The sequence below is a fragment of the Myotis davidii genome, unplaced genomic scaffold (assembly GCF_000327345.1).
Source record: "Myotis davidii unplaced genomic scaffold, ASM32734v1 scaffold665, whole genome shotgun sequence".
Taxonomy (NCBI): domain Eukaryota; kingdom Metazoa; phylum Chordata; class Mammalia; order Chiroptera; family Vespertilionidae; genus Myotis; species Myotis davidii.
In genome coordinates, this window is record NW_006296410.1 from 540,063 (window position 1) to 558,118 (window position 18,056).

At 56.7% G+C, this 18,056-nt stretch overlaps 1 protein-coding gene across 2 annotated transcripts in view; it reads right to left on the bottom strand.

Moving 5' to 3' along the window:
- Positions 1-17,772, bottom strand: part of PIGG (phosphatidylinositol glycan anchor biosynthesis class G) — a 26,420-nt gene extending 8,648 nt beyond the window's left edge. The window contains exons 1-9 of one of the 2 annotated variants that reach the window (XM_006771443.2): positions 17,567-17,772; positions 12,863-13,072; positions 11,503-11,691; positions 10,262-10,403; positions 7,371-7,583; positions 6,207-6,424; positions 5,704-5,982; positions 4,409-4,866; positions 2,092-2,283 (exon numbers count right to left, since the gene is read on the bottom strand). In XM_006771443.2, coding sequence (XP_006771506.1) covers positions 2,092-2,283; positions 4,409-4,866; positions 5,704-5,982; positions 6,207-6,424; positions 7,371-7,583; positions 10,262-10,403; positions 11,503-11,691; positions 12,863-13,072; positions 17,567-17,716 — 2,051 coding nt within the window. In that variant the 5' untranslated portion in view covers positions 17,717-17,772. The remainder of the gene's footprint in view (positions 1-2,091; positions 2,284-4,408; positions 4,867-5,703; positions 5,983-6,206; positions 6,425-7,370; positions 7,584-10,261; positions 10,404-11,502; positions 11,692-12,862; positions 13,073-17,566) is intronic. The other variant, XM_006771442.2, reaches the window with a different exon arrangement.
- Between the last annotated feature and the right edge of the window lie 284 nt (positions 17,773-18,056).

Genomic DNA, 18,056 nt, shown 5'->3' on the forward strand with positions numbered 1-18,056 from the left:
AAAGATAACCTACCTACCAGGTTTTATTCAGAAATCATTATGGCCCCCAACGATAAAATAAAGAAAAAATAAAGTGGGAAAAAAAAAAAAGAATAGATACACAAATGGCAGGTGAGGGGGTTAGAGTGCATACACATTAGCATAACCAGTGGTCAGGACACTGGGGTAGTGGGGGCGGGAATAGCTGGGTGGGGTGGTCAAGTGGGGAAAAAGGAGGCATATGTAAAACTTTAGACAATAAATACATTTAAAAAATTTCATAAAGCAAATATTTTATCCTAGAAAGGCTGATGATTTAAAGTAAAGCCAAGTGGCCCCCCTGGGCTCTCCTGGTGCTGCTTCTACCGAGCCCTTCCTGTGACCCTGTCCAGCTTTAATAAACATCCTCTCAAAGTAAGAACAAATAAGTACAGTAACGCTAAGTAAAACTGTAAATGAAATAATCAAAACAATATATATTTTTGAAAAAATAAACTTTCAGATTTTCTTAGGAAGGTTTACGCATTTTTAAAAAATTATCTTTTTAGTATGAGTTTAATTCAAACAGTGAAACACTGTCCCTGAGGCCTGCCACGGAGATGTGGTCAGGCACAGCCCACCCAGGCGGGAGCCATGCTGAGCAGAGAGCGCAGCCGAAGCCGGAGTGGTCAGAGCTGACAGAGGGCAGGGCTGAATGCCGGGCGACCAGGAGGAAGGGCGCCGCCGCGGCCTGGCCTGCCCTGCCCGCTGAACATGGGCTTCCACTTGAGGAGAGCCAGGCATTAAACGTAAAGGCAAGCTCTAGAAGACGGACAGGCAGCAGCACCTGGGGCCCGAGAGGAGAGAAGCAGCCGTCAGTGCTCTGGACTCAGGACAGCTCTGGGCTGAGCGGCTCTGGCAGCAGGAGGGGCCGAGGACCGGGACAGAGAGGCCGGGCAGGAGGCACTTGGCAGGAAGCACGTGAACCCAGCAGCACAGATTCACCAAAGGGGGCTCCGGCCCACAAGCCGCTGGGTCCGTGAGAGGATCACACTGCCCCCAGCTCTGAAGCGAGCGACGCTGAAACTGGTGCGTCCACCAGAGAGGAAGGAGGGTCCGCTTGTGCGTCACAGACTCAGACTGAGACCAACAACTGCACTAAACACCCGCCTGTGGCTTCCCTCTCCGGCAGGTGCCCCATCTCCGACGACAAAGTGCGCGCCTCTGAGATGCCTGCACACCACGCTGCCCCATCTGGCCTCCCTGTGTCGGGGGCATCCCCTCACCAGGCCCCTGGCATCACTGACTCCCCACGCCAGCTGGCAGGCCATTTCCAGGGGTACCCGTGCCCCTCGGCCACCGACCCACCGAGGGCCAGTGCCCACTGTGAGTCTTTCACATGAAATGAAAGCGACGCTCCTACTTCACAGGCTCAGGCTGCACACAAGGACAGCCTGCTGTTCTGCGTCTCTGCACGTCCCGTGAACACACGCAGCTCAGCCGACGCAGGGGGCTGCGAGCCCAGGACAAGCCTCGCTCGCTCAGAGCTCCCCCACGGCTGGCCCTGCTGCCTCCCACGGTGCCACGCTAGTGCCTTGGAGAGCAGAGCCCACCCCTCGCCTCGGGCCTCCTCGCTGCTCGAGAGGACACCTGGGTCGGAGGGTCCGCACGTTTCCAACATTCCTGGGACACTGCCCCCGCCCCCCACCCTCCCGTCTCCTGGAGACAGAGCAGCTGCCCTGACCTGCAAGGTGACTCGGGGCTCAGTGGCACGAGGCTCCTCAGGGGTTCCCGGCAAGACCTGGGCGAGTTTAGTTTTCTGCCGTGTTTCCCAACTGCTAGGCAACACCCACTGGCTCTTCTAGCTCATTCGTCCTGACCAGGCAACACTGAATCCTTGAGATGCCTTGTTTTTTAAAAAAATTCCGTATTTAAAAAAAATGACTCTCAAACACCTCATCGCCGAGCAACTGTCTCCCACCAGGACAGAGGGCAGGGTCAGCTCACTGAGCACTCAGCAGGCCCTTGGCTTTCTCGGTGAAACCACTTCACCAGCGTCCTGAAGGCAGCAGGCAGGTGTCCCTTCAAAAACCAGAGAGACCTCAAAACAAGCCCCGGGCTGCAGCACACTACCTGGAAACGTCCTTGTTGTCTTGTTGCCATGGGGACAGCACGTGGCCAGTGGCTGCCCTGTAGCAGTAGACACCCAGCAGGCCAAGCGCCAGGGCCCCCTTGGCCACCGAGGAGCACCTGCTCTGAACCAGCGCGAAGATGGCGAGGAGGGAAAGGGCAGCGAGGACGGAGAGTTCGGCTTGGTGGTCAGGACTGAAAGGGAATGGAAAGTGCCAGGAATTACCCACAAGTGCAGCTAGCGAGGCTGGGTCTCTGCTGCGTGGCTTTCTAAGAACTGTCGTAAAAACAGCTGATTTTTCTGAAAAGCATGGAAGAAAACAGTTGGTGACTGAAATGCAGACAGGCTCTCACAATGTACAAACGAAGGGCTGTTGCCCTGACCTACTGCTTCTTGTCCACAGTGGTCCACCCACCGCTCGGCCAGGCGCCCCTTTTCTGGGCAGCCACATGTTCCCTACATAGGTGAGGAGGTGCTGGGCAAACCCTGTGCTTCCCAGGGTACATCCCACTCCGGGGGTCATGCACCTCCTGGTGTGATCTCCATTCAGGGCCCGAGATCCCAGAGAAGTTGGGGGGCTCACAGGCAGTGGTTACCGGGTCGGGGGGCGCCCAACTGCCTGGCCACGCCCACTGCTGCAGCCGGGGAGCGCCGTTCACTCACGAAATGAAACACACGAAGGAAGCACGCCTGGGAGACAGGCAGAGGCTGCCCATGGCCAGGGTCTTGCTCTGGGGGTGGTCACATGGGGTCCACTCATTGTTGCTGTTTAAACTGGACATGTATGTCCTGACCTGGTGGGAAATGGTCACAACTGAAAAAGCACCAGAAGGTGAGCCTGGATGCCCCCAAGCAGCTCTGTCCTGGTCCCAGGGCCGCCTCTGCAAACCGGCAGGGGCAGCCTGAGACGCAGAAGCCCGAGGGGAAGGGCCCGGGGTCCAGTGTGGAGAGGACAGCACGCCCCCAGCACGGCCGCACTTTCCTGAGCAGCAGGCACGGCCCCTGTGCGGTCCCAGGGCCCGTGGGCTCGGCCTCGCTCCTCTCTCCAGGCTACTGAGGGCGTGGAGTGGGCTGTCGGTGGTTGATGCTGGGATGGGAGATTCCCCATAGAATTCGCAGTCAAGGAAGGAGCCACACTCGGGCTGGAGGCACAGGCCACACTGTTTCCCCAGTGACTGTCCTGTGGGCCAGGTTGCGGCCTCACCCAGGCCGCCTATCCCTTCTGTTCCCTATCTTGTTAGATAAAAGTGCCCTGTTATTCCACCTGAAACTCCCAACTGCTGGTCGGAGGAAGCATTTCCCTGTTCTGCTGAAGTTTCCTGCTGCAGGTGTCAGTGTCTGCCCTGAGCCCCCCTCACAGACCCCGTCCGACTGTCCCGAGCCCGTCACAGGCCCCGTCCGACTGTCCTGAGCCCGTCCCACTGACGTCTGACTGTCCCAAGCCCCTCCCAGACCCCGTCCGACGGTCCTGAGCCCCTCACAGACCCCGTCCGACGGTCCTGAGCCCCTCACAGACCCCGTCCGACGGTCCTGAGCCCCTCACAGACCCCGTCCGACGGTCCTGAGCCCCTCACAGACCCCGTCCGACGGTCCTGAGCCCCTCACACTGATGTCTGACTGTCCTGAGCCCGTCACACTGATGTCCGACTGTCCCGAGCCCCTCACAGACCCCATCCGACTGTCCTGAGCCCGTCACACTGACGTCTGACTGTCCCAAGCCCCTCACACTGATGTCCGACTGTCCTGAGCCCGTCACACTGACGTCTGACTGTCCCAAGCCCCTCACACTGATGTCCAACTGTCCTGAGCCCCTCACAGATCCCGTCCGACTGTCCCAAGCCCCTCACACTGACGTCCGACTGTCCCAAGCCCCTCACACTGATGTCCGACTGTCCTGAGCCCCACCGCCCCCGTCTAACTGTCATGAGCCCCCCTTTCCAGTCTGGTTTTCACCTGCTGCACTTCTCCCAGGTGTTGAAGCAGCACCCGCACAGCCACTAGCTGTCGAGGGCTTCTGACCACGTATGTCACAGCCTGTCCTCCCGGGAGCAGTGGCCAGGGCAGAGCCAGCTCCTCGCTGTGATCATCACTGAACACTCACAGGTTCTCAAACATCAGCTGCAGTGATTCGGCCATAAAACCAACCACATAGGCTAGCCTGACATAAGTTTGCTTTTCAACATCAATTCATGCGCTAGGGTGTATTTTTCTAATTCTTCAAATCTCAAATACCACTTCCATCCTAAACATGACAAACGGGCTCCATGTGGAGAAAGGCGACAATTGGCCAGCTAGCGTGGCCACGGCGCATGCTCTCACCTGGTGAGCCAGTGTCCCAGGTCAGGGCGGTGGGCCCACTGCACCCCCGTCTGGTTCAGAGACCGCAGCAGCCGGCAGCAGCCGAGGATCAGCCACGGGCTGGCCAGCGCCATGCACTTCTCACGCCCTCGGAGTCCGTCCAGGGAAGAGGGGCTCTGGCGTGCTTGGTCGAGCTCTAACATGTCACAGCTGACGCTTCTGTCCGGCAAAGCTGATGCCGCGCCGGCAAACTCTCCTGCCACCCGTGGGCGACGCTCAGGCTCCTCATCGTCTCCCAGGAAGCAGCTTCTGTAGCTCTCGTGACTCAGAGCCAGACACAGGGTGCTGATGAGGAAGTACCAGGTCTGGTGCTCCTCCTCGATGAAGCTGCTCGCACCCAGACTCAGGACGTGGCCTGCAGTCCCCACCAGGATGAGGAAGTCCAGCTCCGACCATTTCCAGTGGGAAGGAGCTGCCTTCTGTAGAAAGGAAGGTGGACTTTGTAAGGGGAACCTGAGAACCGCACACAACGGGCTACACGCTGAGCACAGAGCAGAGCCCGTGGGACACTCATCAGATGCTCCCCTGGCTCTGGAGGAAGGGCCTGCCCTCCTCAGCACAGCCGTCCGAAGCCCGGTGACGGGACATGGTGCCTAGACCCGCACCACCTGGGCAGTGTGGGGGCTCAGAGACCTGGGCCTGGCCCCTGAACCCAGCCCTTCATACTACATCTTTGTCCTCTCGAGCCTGGGTCGTCAGGCAGCCACGGCCAGTTCCCACTACTAAACCAAAGAACCTCAACGATATTTCCCAAGAATCCAACCATGAATTTTCCAGAAATCCAGAAGTTTCCACTGAAATGTTCATTCTACTGAAATGACAAAGCTGGCATCACAGCACCATCCCTTCAATGTACCAACCTGAAGCATATAAAACTAAAGACAGTGTGGCTCAGCGGTTGAGATCAACCTATAAACCCGGAGGTCACAGCTCGATTCCCGGTCAGGGCACATGGCTGGGTTATGGGCTCAAGCCCCAGTGTGGGGCATGCAGAAGGCAGCTGATCCATGATTCTTTCTCATCATTGATGTTTCTGTCTCTCTCACTCTCCCACCCTCTCTCACCTGACAGGCGAGGCCTGGGACCTGTCAGCACGGAGCTGAGAGTGTGAGGTGGGCCCAGAGCCTGGGGACAGGCTGCCCTCCCAGGCTCCGGCCAGCGCTGCACCTGCCGCACACATCGGGAGGGAAAGGTACTCAACTACCAAGTGCAGCCTACACCAAGAGATGTGTCCCCTCTGCGGGAGCCAGCCTTACCCTCCTCAGAAGCTTTCCACGCAGACACATCCTGGTCAGAGTGGACAAGACCCCACAGAGCAGCGCGGAGACCAGCGCCAGCACCACGCCCGCCACGGGCCACGCGAGGCTGCACAGGTAGCAGAAGCTCTCGGCGGAGGTGCACACGACCATGTGCGTGGCCCAGAGGAGCAGGAACATCACGTAGAAGAGCAGAGAACACACGGGCGACAGAGGGACCTCCAGCTTCGCCGTGGTGCCCAGGGCCTGCGGGACGCTGAGCAGGAGCAGGGCGAGGACCTGGGTGGGAAGCACCGGCCGGTCCACGATGGCAGAGGGAAAGGCCAAGCCACGCCTCCAGCCACCCGCCTGGACAGGGCTGTGCACAAGGGCACACGTGAGCAAACAGAAAACCAGTTTCCTGTTTTGGGGAACACTGATGTGCTAGACACTCCACTGCGATATCCTGGCTGGGGTATGGAGCCAGCTCCACAGGTGAGCCTCGCTCCGTGCGAGCACCGTACCTCCAGAACCACGACGGTCCCCACCACCATGGAGTAGATGTCGTACTGGGCCTCCTGGCTGCTCAAGGCCTGGCTCAGGGCCTTCAGGGTGTACAGGTACTGCTTGCGGGCCTTGGCTCCCATGTTGAGAAGGATTTCTGCATTATTTTCCTCCAAGTACAGTTTGACCCAGTTTCCGTGCAGCCTTTCTGATACTTTAAACTGTTCGAATCCATGCTCTGACAAGAAGAGGAACAGGTTGCGGACGCAGCACAGACGTAGGCACTGGGTTCCCAGTGGCTTCCGCGGCCCGTGGGAGAACCTGACAGCTGGCGCCCAGGAACCTTCGTGTGTGGGCTGGTCACGGGCCAGCACCCTCCAACCTCCTTACAGCCGACCTCCCCCATCCCTCTGCCTCCACCCCTGGCCTTGCCTCTCCTCCTCCCCTGCTCCCTCTCTCCTTCCCTCCCCTCTGCTCCTGCAATGGAAAACTACCCAGAAATGCTTCGTGTTAACAGGCCCTCGACTTTACAGAAACCTCCCCATGCTCGCCCTGGTGAGGACTGGGAGGATGGGTGCCTGCTGCCGTCTCCCCGACATCCACAACCCCTCCCCCCGCCCCCGCATGGCTGCCCTGCCTGCCTCTCAGCAATAGCCTGGGTCTTCTACCGGCTTCGTATTGTGAGTCCTCTCTGGGCAGCTTCCTCCCAGCTCTCCTCCAGCCTCCCTGGCCCCAGAACCTCCCAAGTGCCGGCTGCAGAGCTCAGGCTCCGCGACTCAGGACGAAAGCGAGAGCCCCTACTCTAGCCAGGGTCCCAGAGGCCCCCACACCCCTGGCCTCCCGTCCTGTGCCTTCCTCTGCTCCAGCCACTCCCGCCCCTTCATCCCTGCAAGTGAGGCACGTCCCCCCCAGGCCTCGCCACCCACACACCACCTGACCCCATGGCCACCTCCTGCTCCCTCTCAAGCTGCGCTCCACGAGGGCAGCCCTGGCCCTGCTGTCCAAACAGAAACAGTGGGAAGAGTCACCACTCCTTGACTGAGCACACGTCTGGGAGCACATGCCTGAGACAACGGCCTCTGGGTGCTGCTCGCGGTGATGGCCGAGCTCTGAAGCACAGCCAGGCCGCAGCGAGGGCCAGGGCACGCGGGGCCCCAGCCTGACCGAGGGTGGCCGTGACTCACCTCTCTCAAACCCCGGGATGCGCGCTCGCAACAGCCTGCTGAGCTGCACTGCATTCAAGTGCAGGAGCCTCAGCTGTTCCCGCAGGGCTCTGCCCTGCACGACGGGGAACAGGAAGCGGCCCACGCTGTGCTGCGGGATAGGCAGGCCGAGCCCCACCGCCAGGGTGGCGGCCAGGTCCGTCTGCTGCACACGCTCTGGGGGCCGGACTTCACCTAGGGGAGGAAGCAGGGTCAGCGACAGGCTCTCGGACACACCTGACCTCTGACAACGCACGTCAGTCACCATCTCGCCAAACCATTCCCTGTAGATTTAAATGGATCACTGCACCGTGCTGTCAGTGAGCCGACTGACCACCACCTTCCCTGAAGCAGCCACGGCGCCTGGGAGACGCCGGCACAGGGAGCAGGTGGCGCAGCAGATGGTCACCTGGGGGTCCCTGGCGGCCCCGCCCTCTGGATCAGATTGGTGCTCACAGCCCCTCGGGGCGCCTCTGGGAAAGCAGGGGAGGCTGGCCCAGTGGCCACGGCCTGAGCACCTGCAGCGCTTTGCACTAGGCAGGGGTTGGCGCCTAATGGGCCCGACAAGGGGACTGGGTGAGTCACGACCTGGGCTCAGGCCCGGCTCTGCCCCAGGCCCTGCGAGGCCCTGGACAGGAAGCTCAGCGCAGGCGTCCTCTTCTTGGTGGAGAAATTCCCCCGTCCCCCCAGCCGCCTGTGCACGTGGGTCAGCGGAGCCTGGGGCCAGCCTCCCACTCTGGGGCGAGTTTGCAGAGGTTTAGCTTTGATTACGGTAATTTTGGGTTGTATGAAATTTTCTTTTTAACTGGGTCCAATTTATTCTTCTTGTCTGACCAACCCTCTACTGATGCCTCCTGAGTTATACTTAGAAGTTTTCCACTCCAATATTACCTTTCTTCTCATAGTCTCTTCCATTGAGGGGTCGTTCTCAGCACTGACACTGGTGGGGCCTGGCTGTCGTGCTGAGACCCGACACTGACTGCAGCAGCCCCGTGCTGCGCACAGACCTGGCTGTGCCCTGCAGAAGCCACCTGACAGCAATAGCACAGAGGGAGTCAAAGGTGCCCTGGAGAAAAATGACACCACAGGCCCCGCCGCTCAGGGCCCAGGCCCAGGCTGTGGATTCCATCCCCAGGGAGGGGCGTGCAGGAGGCAGCTCATCAGTGATGCTTTCTCATCACTGGTGTTTTCATCTCTCTTTTCCTCTACCTTCCTCTGTGAAATCAATAAGAATATACATTTTTTAAAAGACACCACATGAAAATACATCTTCACAAACACTTGCTGACGAATGTTCACAGCCCCGTCCACAGATGAATGGATAAATGGACACGCGTGCCCACACCACAGCTATTGCTCAGCAGCACTGCAGGGCCCTCTATCCTGGCCACAAGACCACCACCCGAGGGCTCCTCGTATTAGAAGCCCTGGAAGACGCAAATCTAACAGCAACAGAAACACTACTTGCTGGAGGGGTGGGGTGTGGTGGCGGGGATGGGAGTGGTGGGGACCACTCACACAAATGTTCTAAAACTGATACTGACTCAATGGACAGAAGGAGTGAAGTCTGCAGGATATAACTATTCTTAGAGAAAGTCAAGTTAAACACACGTCCCCGCAGGCCTCCAGGCCATCTGCCCGCACAAGGGCCTCCCAGCTGTGCAGCTGTCCTTTTCCTCCTGAGACAGCCCTGCTGCACGGCCCACCCTCACTCCTTCCTCTGTCGGTGGTGTCTGCTGTGTGGACGCACCACGTTCAGCCACCTCATCAGGGCTGGGGTTCCCACTTCTTGGCTCTCATGAATGATGTTGCTGTGAATGTCCGTGAACACGTGTTTGTGAGACATTTTCACGTGGTGCCATTTCCATCCCAGGAGCTCACGCACCTGGGCAGGACGAGCAAATGCTGGGAAGAAGCCGTTTCTAGTGCAGGGCTCTCACCCGACTCGGTGGCCACCCTGTGTGGTCGAGTGAGGATAGTGGGGCGCAGAGGCCGTGCTGTGGTCGAGTGAGGATAGTGGGGCGCAGAGGCCGTGCTGTGGTCGAGTGAGGATAGTGGGGCGCAGAGGCCGTGCTGTGGTCAAGTGAGGATAGTGGGGCGCAGAGGCCAGTGCTGTGGTCAAGTGAGGATAGTGGGGCGCAGAGGCCGGTGCTGTGGTCGAGTCAGGATAGTGGGGCACAGAGGCCAGTGCTGTGGTCGAGTGAGGGTGGCGGGGTGCAGAGGTCGGTGCCCTGGTGGGCACTGTACCCGCTCACTGGAAGGCTGGCTCCAACAGTGCTGGGTGATGGCAAGGAACTGTGAGAGGAAGCCACAGAATCCACAGAAACAACAGCAAGTGAAGCGAGGGGCAAAGGCAGGCCCACGGGGAGGGTGGCGGAGACGGCCATGCCTGAGGCAGGCGGGTGGGTCAGAGGGGCCATGTGTTTGGGTGCAGAACTGGGTGTCAGTGATGACAGATGAGTCTTCAGTGAATCTTGCTGGGACCGGTCTGGTGACTCCTACTGACACGGCTACTCAACCTCTAGTTTCTAACAGAGGGTAGTTTTAAGGGCATGTAAGTACTTATGTTTCTCAGTTCATACATGTGCCTCCGAAGACGCTAAGCCACAGGACATTCTTACTAACAGTCCCAGGCATCTAGGCAGTGGCATCCAGACAACTGAATCCCCACAAAGGACACTTGCATTGTAATAATCGGGGCAAGAAATCTGACCCCCTCATCCTGACTGCCCCTTGCCCTGTGAATTTTCATTCAGCCATTACTCAGGATATTTCAAACTTCGCTTCCAAAAACAGTTTTACAATTAGTATCGGGTGATAGCACACAGCAGTAAAGTACAGTTTCAGCATGTCAGCCATGCCTGCGTCCTCACCGGGCTTCCTCTCGAATGCAGAGCTGGTGAGGAGCAGCGCGGTGTTCACTTCCTCCAGGGAGGAGGCCCCGTGGCCCCCACTCTCGGACATGCCGTGGTCGCTGCAGAGAACCAGCAGGCTGGGCGAGAGGGCCTCCCTCTCCTGTAAGGCAAAGGGGCCGTTTCAACGGCACTGACACTGGGAACACGTACTCGCTAGGAAACGCACGTCAGGCTCTAGCTGCATGAACAGTTCTTTCTAAATCAGTGGGTTTTTCCTTTTACCTATGAGCTTACAGTCAGATCAAAGGGTCAAGGTCAAATAACGTATGTATGAAACAAGCAGAATCACATGGAGGTCACACAGCACAGTGGGATTGGACAGAGGGCCTCTCAGGGCAGAGGATTTGGGCCCGGACCTCTTTGCCACTTCTGAGCTGTGAGAGTGCAGGCACACTGCTCTGCGTGCCCCGGTGCCCCCATCTGTCAAATGTAGCCACCTTCCTGCCCTGGGGCTCCCGCCATGACCTCTGCTGCCCAGGGTGTGCCTGGCAGGCTCCACCTCGCCCTTGCTCTTGGCCTGGCACATCGGCCCCCTCCTGTCCAGCCTCTGCTCACGCCTCCTGTGACTACTCTGCCCAGGCTGCTGAAAACCACAGCCCCTCAGATGTGGTTCCCTCCTTCTGCCCCCACTGTCCTGTGGCACGTCACCGTCAAGAACACTCATGCAGCCCGCTGGCCTGGCTCAGTGGTTGGGTGTCACCCTATGAACCAGGAGGTCACGATTCGATTGCTGATTAGGGCACATGCCCAGGATGCAGGCTCGATCCCCAGTGGGTGTGTGTGTGTGTGTGTGCAGGAGGCAGCCAATCCATGATTCTCTCTCATCATGGATGTTTCTCTCTCTCTCTCTCTCCGAGATCAATAAAAATATTTTTTAAAAAAGAACCCTGATGCACTCACTGTGCTTCTTGTCTGCCCTCCTGGCTGGAGCCCACACCCCGCAGACACCCAGACAGGGTCAGTGTCCTGAAGGCACTCAGGAAGCAGGAGTGGGAGGGATGGTGATGGTGGCGACACAGCCACTGGAGGCGGGACCAGGCAGGTGAGCATCGCAGTGGCACCTGTGCCGGCTGAGGCTGCCGAGGGACGGTGGGCGTGACATTCACTCAGCTCACCTGAGCTCACGTGCCGGCTAGTTTTTCTGGGGACTGTGGGCACAAGCACCTCCTGGCACCAAGGCCCACCGAAGCGCAGCTCACCTCTGACAGCAGCGAGGTGTGGATTCTCATCAGGATGCTGTCCATCTCGCTGAGCTTCCGCCCAATCAGGGGACTGTTGGGCCCGGAAATGTGGCCGATGTGGTCCAGCCCCAGGTAATGGAGGATTAGCACATCCCAATCCCCCCTTTTCAATACTTTATCCAAGTGCCTCGTCACGTTATCGTCCACCTTTAAGGGGAAAGTGCAAATGAAGAGCTAGATCGTCACTGCCCAAGGAAGTGATTTGTCGTTATACGTCACAGGGTTTACTGTAGGTGACAGGACTCATGGGAGTTCGAAAAGACAAGAAGAAAAATTAAAACTGCCATAAAGAACTAAACATCAGATGAGACGAAACTTTCCCTGACATCGTTTCGCACCCCCAGGCTGCAGACAGTGTTATAAGATGGGCCAAGCAAGGTCTGCTGCAAGAACATCTCTGTGGGCACGGCGGGGGCTGCACTGAGCAAGGACCCAGGACCGTTACACAGGGGAGGGCAGTGAGCACAGGACAGTGCTCCGGGTTCCAGTGACCAGCATGAGAGCTGTCCTGGGAGGGAGGAGACAGCACTCTGACGAGCCGTCCACAGCCCCCAACAGAGCCATGTAGCCTGGGCAGCCGGGACCCCACTGCTGGCCACCTCCCTCCCACTGAGAAGCCTACGGCAGAGAAGTTCCTGAGTGACTGTGCACAGGACGGGGAGGCTCAGGTGCCGCTGGCCAGCACTGCTATGCTGCACAGGCCACTGCAGCAGAGGGCATCTGTGTTAGCCAACGGACGGGTGAGGGGTGCAATGCTGTCCGCCCTAATGCCAAGTCCAGACATGCGGTGCCACTGCCCCAAGGGTCTCCCTCTGCACCCAGGCTCAACTTTTCAACAAGGGCTCTCATCACTCCTCCCCTGGGCGAAGCCGCACTCCCAGCTGATGCCTCTCAAGACTACCCACCCAGCTTGCCCTCGACCCTGTGCCTCCCACTCGATGCTGACCCACTTGCAGAGGGACCAACGGCCTTGGAGCCCCAGGCAGTGTGGCATCCTTGGGCTCGCCTCAGACAAAGGCTGCCACCACTCTATCCTTGTGGGACGTCCCGGCTCACCTATGCACCCAGCTCACCTGACTCCTGGCTGGGCAGCCCTTCTGGATTCTTGACACTTGCCAATCGGTGCTCAGCCTCCAGGCTGTGGGCTCCAGAGAGCCGTGCTCACACCTGCACCAGGGCTCACGCCCCTGGCTGTCACGGTGCAAGTGAGCCACGTTCGTACTGTCTCCACACCCTCCCGATAGAGCAATAAACACCACTACAACGAACGCTGCCTCTCCACCCGGTAGGATCTATGTTTCTTGTTTTAAACACTGACCTCTGTATAATCTGACACAAAAAATGAGGTTGTTCCATCATATTCCACAAAGTGCTTTGGGAATAACTTCACCCACGTTTCGTCTCCATAGAAGATGATCCTTTTCCCGGCGGCTTTTGCCTGTGTGACCACATTGTCCTCCAGCAGTGCGGGGGAATTGAGGTTTCTGACGACATCCACGAAGCCGGGGAGGCTCCCTGTCATCAACGCCTGCAGGAGGGAACACTCTTGGATTAGACTCTGGGGTCCAAAGTGCAGCAGGGGGAGGGGTGCTGGCCACGACACAGAGGAAAGATGCAAGCATAAAAGTAGGGCACTCCCAGGACCGGAGGGTGGTTCAGTCCTACGACAAATGGGGAAAGCTACCCGCAGATTCTGGCAAAACCAGAACGCTTCACCATGAACGCCTGACCCCATTTCAGACAAGGAGAGGATAAAGGAGGCGCTGAGGGAGCCAGAGGAGAACCAAAACAAGTGACCACAGGCGGTGTGCGCGCAAGCCTGTGTTCACACCCACGGCCAGGCTCTCACCTGAGCTTCAAGTCTGCAAACTCCACGTCCCGATTCACAGACCAGAGACTCTACTGTCCACTCCCGAGTGAAGGAGCAGCTCCCACACACCTCTCAGGGATCCCTGAGAGCTGGCCCAGGTGTGCTGGTGGGGACCCCTCCCCGCCCCCACTACATGGCCCCCGTTTCTGGGAGAGGGAGGGGGTGTGACATCTTCACACCTTCCTGTGACCTCCCTCATTTTAGCCGGGAGTCCAAGGGGCCGTGGTCTCTGTGGTCTGTATCTCCCAACAACACACAGCACACGTGTCCCGGCCTGTGCGATGCAAATCAACAGGAATCGGGTCACACCCAAGGGGCAACAGCCAAGATTTCTCCAACAGCAAACGGACAGGTGCGTGTTCTGGGCATCTGGAACGCATGCGAGCTCGCCCAATCTTCTCCCCCAAGAGCAAGATGACACTGGATAAAACTGCCAAAACCCCATCTGGGGACTCTGAAAACTCACCAAGGACAGACAATGCATTGAGAAGTCCTTACTCAAGGCCAAGGGCAGCCTCAGTGAGTCTGTGTGCACCCGCCGTGCTTCCACGGGACTGCGCCCTGGCTGTGCTGCAGGCGCAGAGGACAGGAGGGCCCTCGACTGGGAGCTGGCTCCAGGGGACAGTGCCATGCAAGGGGATGGCATCCATGGCGAGGCCACACCAACAGCTGCCCGAGGCGCCGTGCTGATTGTGGTAAGAGACCAGCCCACACTTTAAAAGGGGATTGGAGCCGAAACTGGTTTGGCTCAGTGTATAGAGCGTCGGCCTGCGGACTAAAAGGTCCCGGGTTCGATTCCGGTCAAGGGCATGTACCTGGGTTGCAGGCACATCCCCAGTGGGAAGTGTGCAGGAGGCAGCTGATCGATGTTTCTCTCTCATCGATGTTTCTGACTCTCTATCCCTCTCCCTTCCTCTCTGTAAAAAGTCAATAAAAATATATATTTTTTTAAAAAAGGGTGGGGGGGATTAGAGGAACGAGACAGGTGTAGTGGCCCCCGTCAGCGCCACCTCTTCCTGGCACCTGGAAGGTTGCGTGGGCCCTCAGGAGACCGGAGAGGGAGGGCCGACTTCCTAGTTCCTGCTGGCTGGGCAGAAGGCCTCCTCACAGAGAAAGTGAGAGTCAGGGCGGACGCATCAGTCCCTGACCAGTGAGCACGTGGCCCGTCCACACGTGACCCCACGAAGGGTGGTAGCCTCACCACACTAGGTCTTTATGCACAACTTCTGAGCAATTGCTAACCTGCGCTGACCCTGAGCAGCCCCTGGAAATACTAGCCTAAAACTAAAAACAAGAATCGGAAAAACGGCCTTAGAGACATCAGCTGCCCTGCACTCAGGGAGACACTCTCCAGGCCTAGTCCAGGCAGGTCGCGCCACACACACAACAGCGACGACAGCCACCACTCCTGGGTGAGGGTCGATCTCGAGTGGAGGAGGGAGCATGGATATACACACGTTATGTCTTGTCCAGCTATCCACATACAAATGCATGTGCTGGATTGGACGAAAATTCTATCTCCATAAAGGTATTCCTTTTAAGATTTTTAAAATTGATTTCTAGAGAGATGAAGACAGGTGTAATGGACTTCCATAAGCTCGATGCAATAGAGGTAAGAGTGAGACATCCAGCCGGAGCCCACAACCAGGACATGTGTCCTGACCAGGAATTGAACCAGCGACCCTCCGGTGCAGAGGAAGGACACCCAACCAAGCCACACTGGCCAGGGCTAGAGTTATTTCTTTTTCTTTTTTTTAAAATATATTTTTATTGATTTCAGAGAGGAAGAGAGAGATGGAAACATCAATGATGAGAGATAATCACTGATTGGCTGCCTCCTGGACACCCCCCCCCCCCAACTGGGGATCGAGCCTGCAACCCGGGCATGTGCCCTTGACTGGAATCGAACCTGGGACCTTTCAGTCTGCAGGCTGACGCTCTATCCACTGAGCCAAACCAGCTAGGGCTAAAGTTATTTCTCAAAATGTGAGCCTCTCTCTTACCCCAAATTCTACTTCCTAAAGATAACTGGTTATTTTTGGTAAGTACCCTTACTTTCTTCTGTAGGTGTACAACCAAAAATATACAAAGATACATTTTTCACCAAAATGGTAACAAACTATGTAAATAATTTTACAACTTGGTTTTATTTTCCAATTAATAACAGACCACTGATTCCTTTCCCCAGAAAACAAATAGCTACTTTATCTTTTAACAGCTATAAAAACTACATATAAATTTACGTGTGTGTATATATACATATACATATATATATATACACCCATACACATACACACACACACACACACACACACACACAAATATTTATTAACCCTTACCCAAGGATATTTTTTCTTTTTTTAAAAAAAAGACGGGAAAAGGGGAGTGAAGAAACACGTGAGAAGGACGCATCGATTGGTTGCCTCTTGCACATGCCCGACCGGGCCGGGGATGGAACCTGCAACCCAGTATGTGCCTTTGACGGGAATCGAACTCATGGCCCTTCAGTGGGAGGGTTGGCACTATCTACTGAGCCACACCAGCTGGGGCTATGTTTTCAGTATTTGAGTGTACAATATATTTACATCCAACATTTGAATGCACAATATATTTAACCAAGACCATTTTAATGGATACTTTCTTTAAAAAGTTTCCAATGGAAGTACCATTTGAGCTGAGACCTGAGACTGAAGTGCTGTCTAGGTGAAATGAGTTGGGGCCTTCCTAGGGAGACACAGAAACTGCAAAGGCTTGAGGCCAGAAGGCAGTGTGCATGGGAGCCAAGCTATGTGTGATCATGAAAGAGGAAAGTAGCTTGGACGAGGGGGAGGTGAACGGGCATGACCGCCATGAGGCCTGGGTGAGTAGGCACAGTGGGGGGCACCAAGTCGAGGGGCACGAGCCGGAGACTACATTGGACTGGAGGAGGGAGGTGGCTCAGTCCAGCTATAGTCTCAGAATTAAGATGCTTGTTCACCTTCTTTCTCGTGAAGAGTAGGTTATCATCAATCTTTAAATTTTTACAAGGCGATAGACAAAATTTGGCCTTGCAGATGGTTTTAATTTGCGTTGCTATGATTACTAGTAAAGTAAAAAGAATCTCTTCACAAGTTTAACGGACACTGCAATTTCTTGCCTTATGGAACTCTTCTTACCCTCTGGGCTGTCACCCCAGGGGGCATGCAGGGAGCGACCGAATTGCAGTTGGGGGCCCGAGGAAGGGCGAAGGGAGAACTCAGTTTGTCATGTCCTTGGAGGTTCCTGTGGCTGCCACGGCCTTGGGAAGGGTGGCTTCTTGCCCTCTGAGAAGGACCTGTCTTTAGTCTCCCTGCTCCGCAGTGCGGCTGTGTGCTGCCTTGTGACGCCCAGTCTTTGGAGCCAGGCAGCCTGTGCTCCAGTCCCCAATCCAGGTGCGTGACTTGGGTACTCCAAGCCTGTGCCCTCCTTCGGAAATGGTCCCTAATAAAGCTTTAGTCTTCTCTTTACCCATAGTTCCTGGGTGAAGCACGAGTCACTCGAAAGCCACACTCACTAGGCCAAGCAGCTGCAGGCAGGTGATACAGCAGACACAGGAGAACTGCGGAGGCCAGACCCGGCCGGGTCAGTCACTGTTCGCTTCAGTGCGGGGCAAGTCTGGGCTTCCCTTCTCATCGATAAAGTCAAGAGACTGAACGGGATCACCCTTAAGCCTTTCCAGGATTATAACTGACCTAATGGCAATCAGAGAAAACAATAGGGTGGCAAGGAGGAGGGCGTCCCCGAGACCAGGCTGGCCTGGAACATCTGGCTTTCAATCCATTATGCTGCCCAGGAAGCTTGAACGCTGGCTGCTGGAAAAGGGGTACACACCGGGGTCTCAGTTCTACCTTATCTGTCAGGCTTTCGTCCGTCTGCGCCCCAGCCAGGCTGACGGCACCGAATGCATTTCAAATGTGGACAAGTAACAGACTACAAAGAGCCCTCTGAACCTCTTAGAGCCAAACCGTCCTCTGTACTAAAGAGCTAATGTGCTAACTACACGGAACAGCAGAACCACCTCCGGCCATTCCACCGGACAAAGCCGGGGCTGGGCAGCTGCGAGGGCTGAGCCCCTCGCGTGAGTTTTGTGCACCTGGGTCTAGTGATTTATAAAACACATATGAAACCGCTTACCTTGACTCGCGGCATGGTAACTGTAGGCGGCTTTGCTTCAGCCACAAAACTGTGAGCTGCTCCTTTTTCCACAAGGTAAGTGGTGTAAGGCATAAACTTCACACCTTTTGACCCAAACACAAAATCATCTCTCAAGGCATCGATCAGCATAATAACGACTTTCCTGAAGAGAGGCGGGGGGCGCTCGGTCCAATTGGAACTGGCTCCTAAAAGGGTTTGAAAGAAAAAAGAAAATCGAATTGTACACGTGACTTAGCATCCAATCACCTATAACCCAGTTTCTGCCCACGTCTCTGGCACCTACCCCGCCATACCTGTCGGTACCGACCCCGAGAACAGTGCCCTCCCCGGGGGCGGGGGGAGGGGCTCCCCCACGTAGCGCAGGAGCCCGGGACCTAGTGATGAACTGCCCTCAGCAGCGGGCGAGGAGCGAGCCCTCCCCGCGGGCCCTTCCGGGTGGGGGTCCTGCAATGGCAGGGGCAGGCGCTGG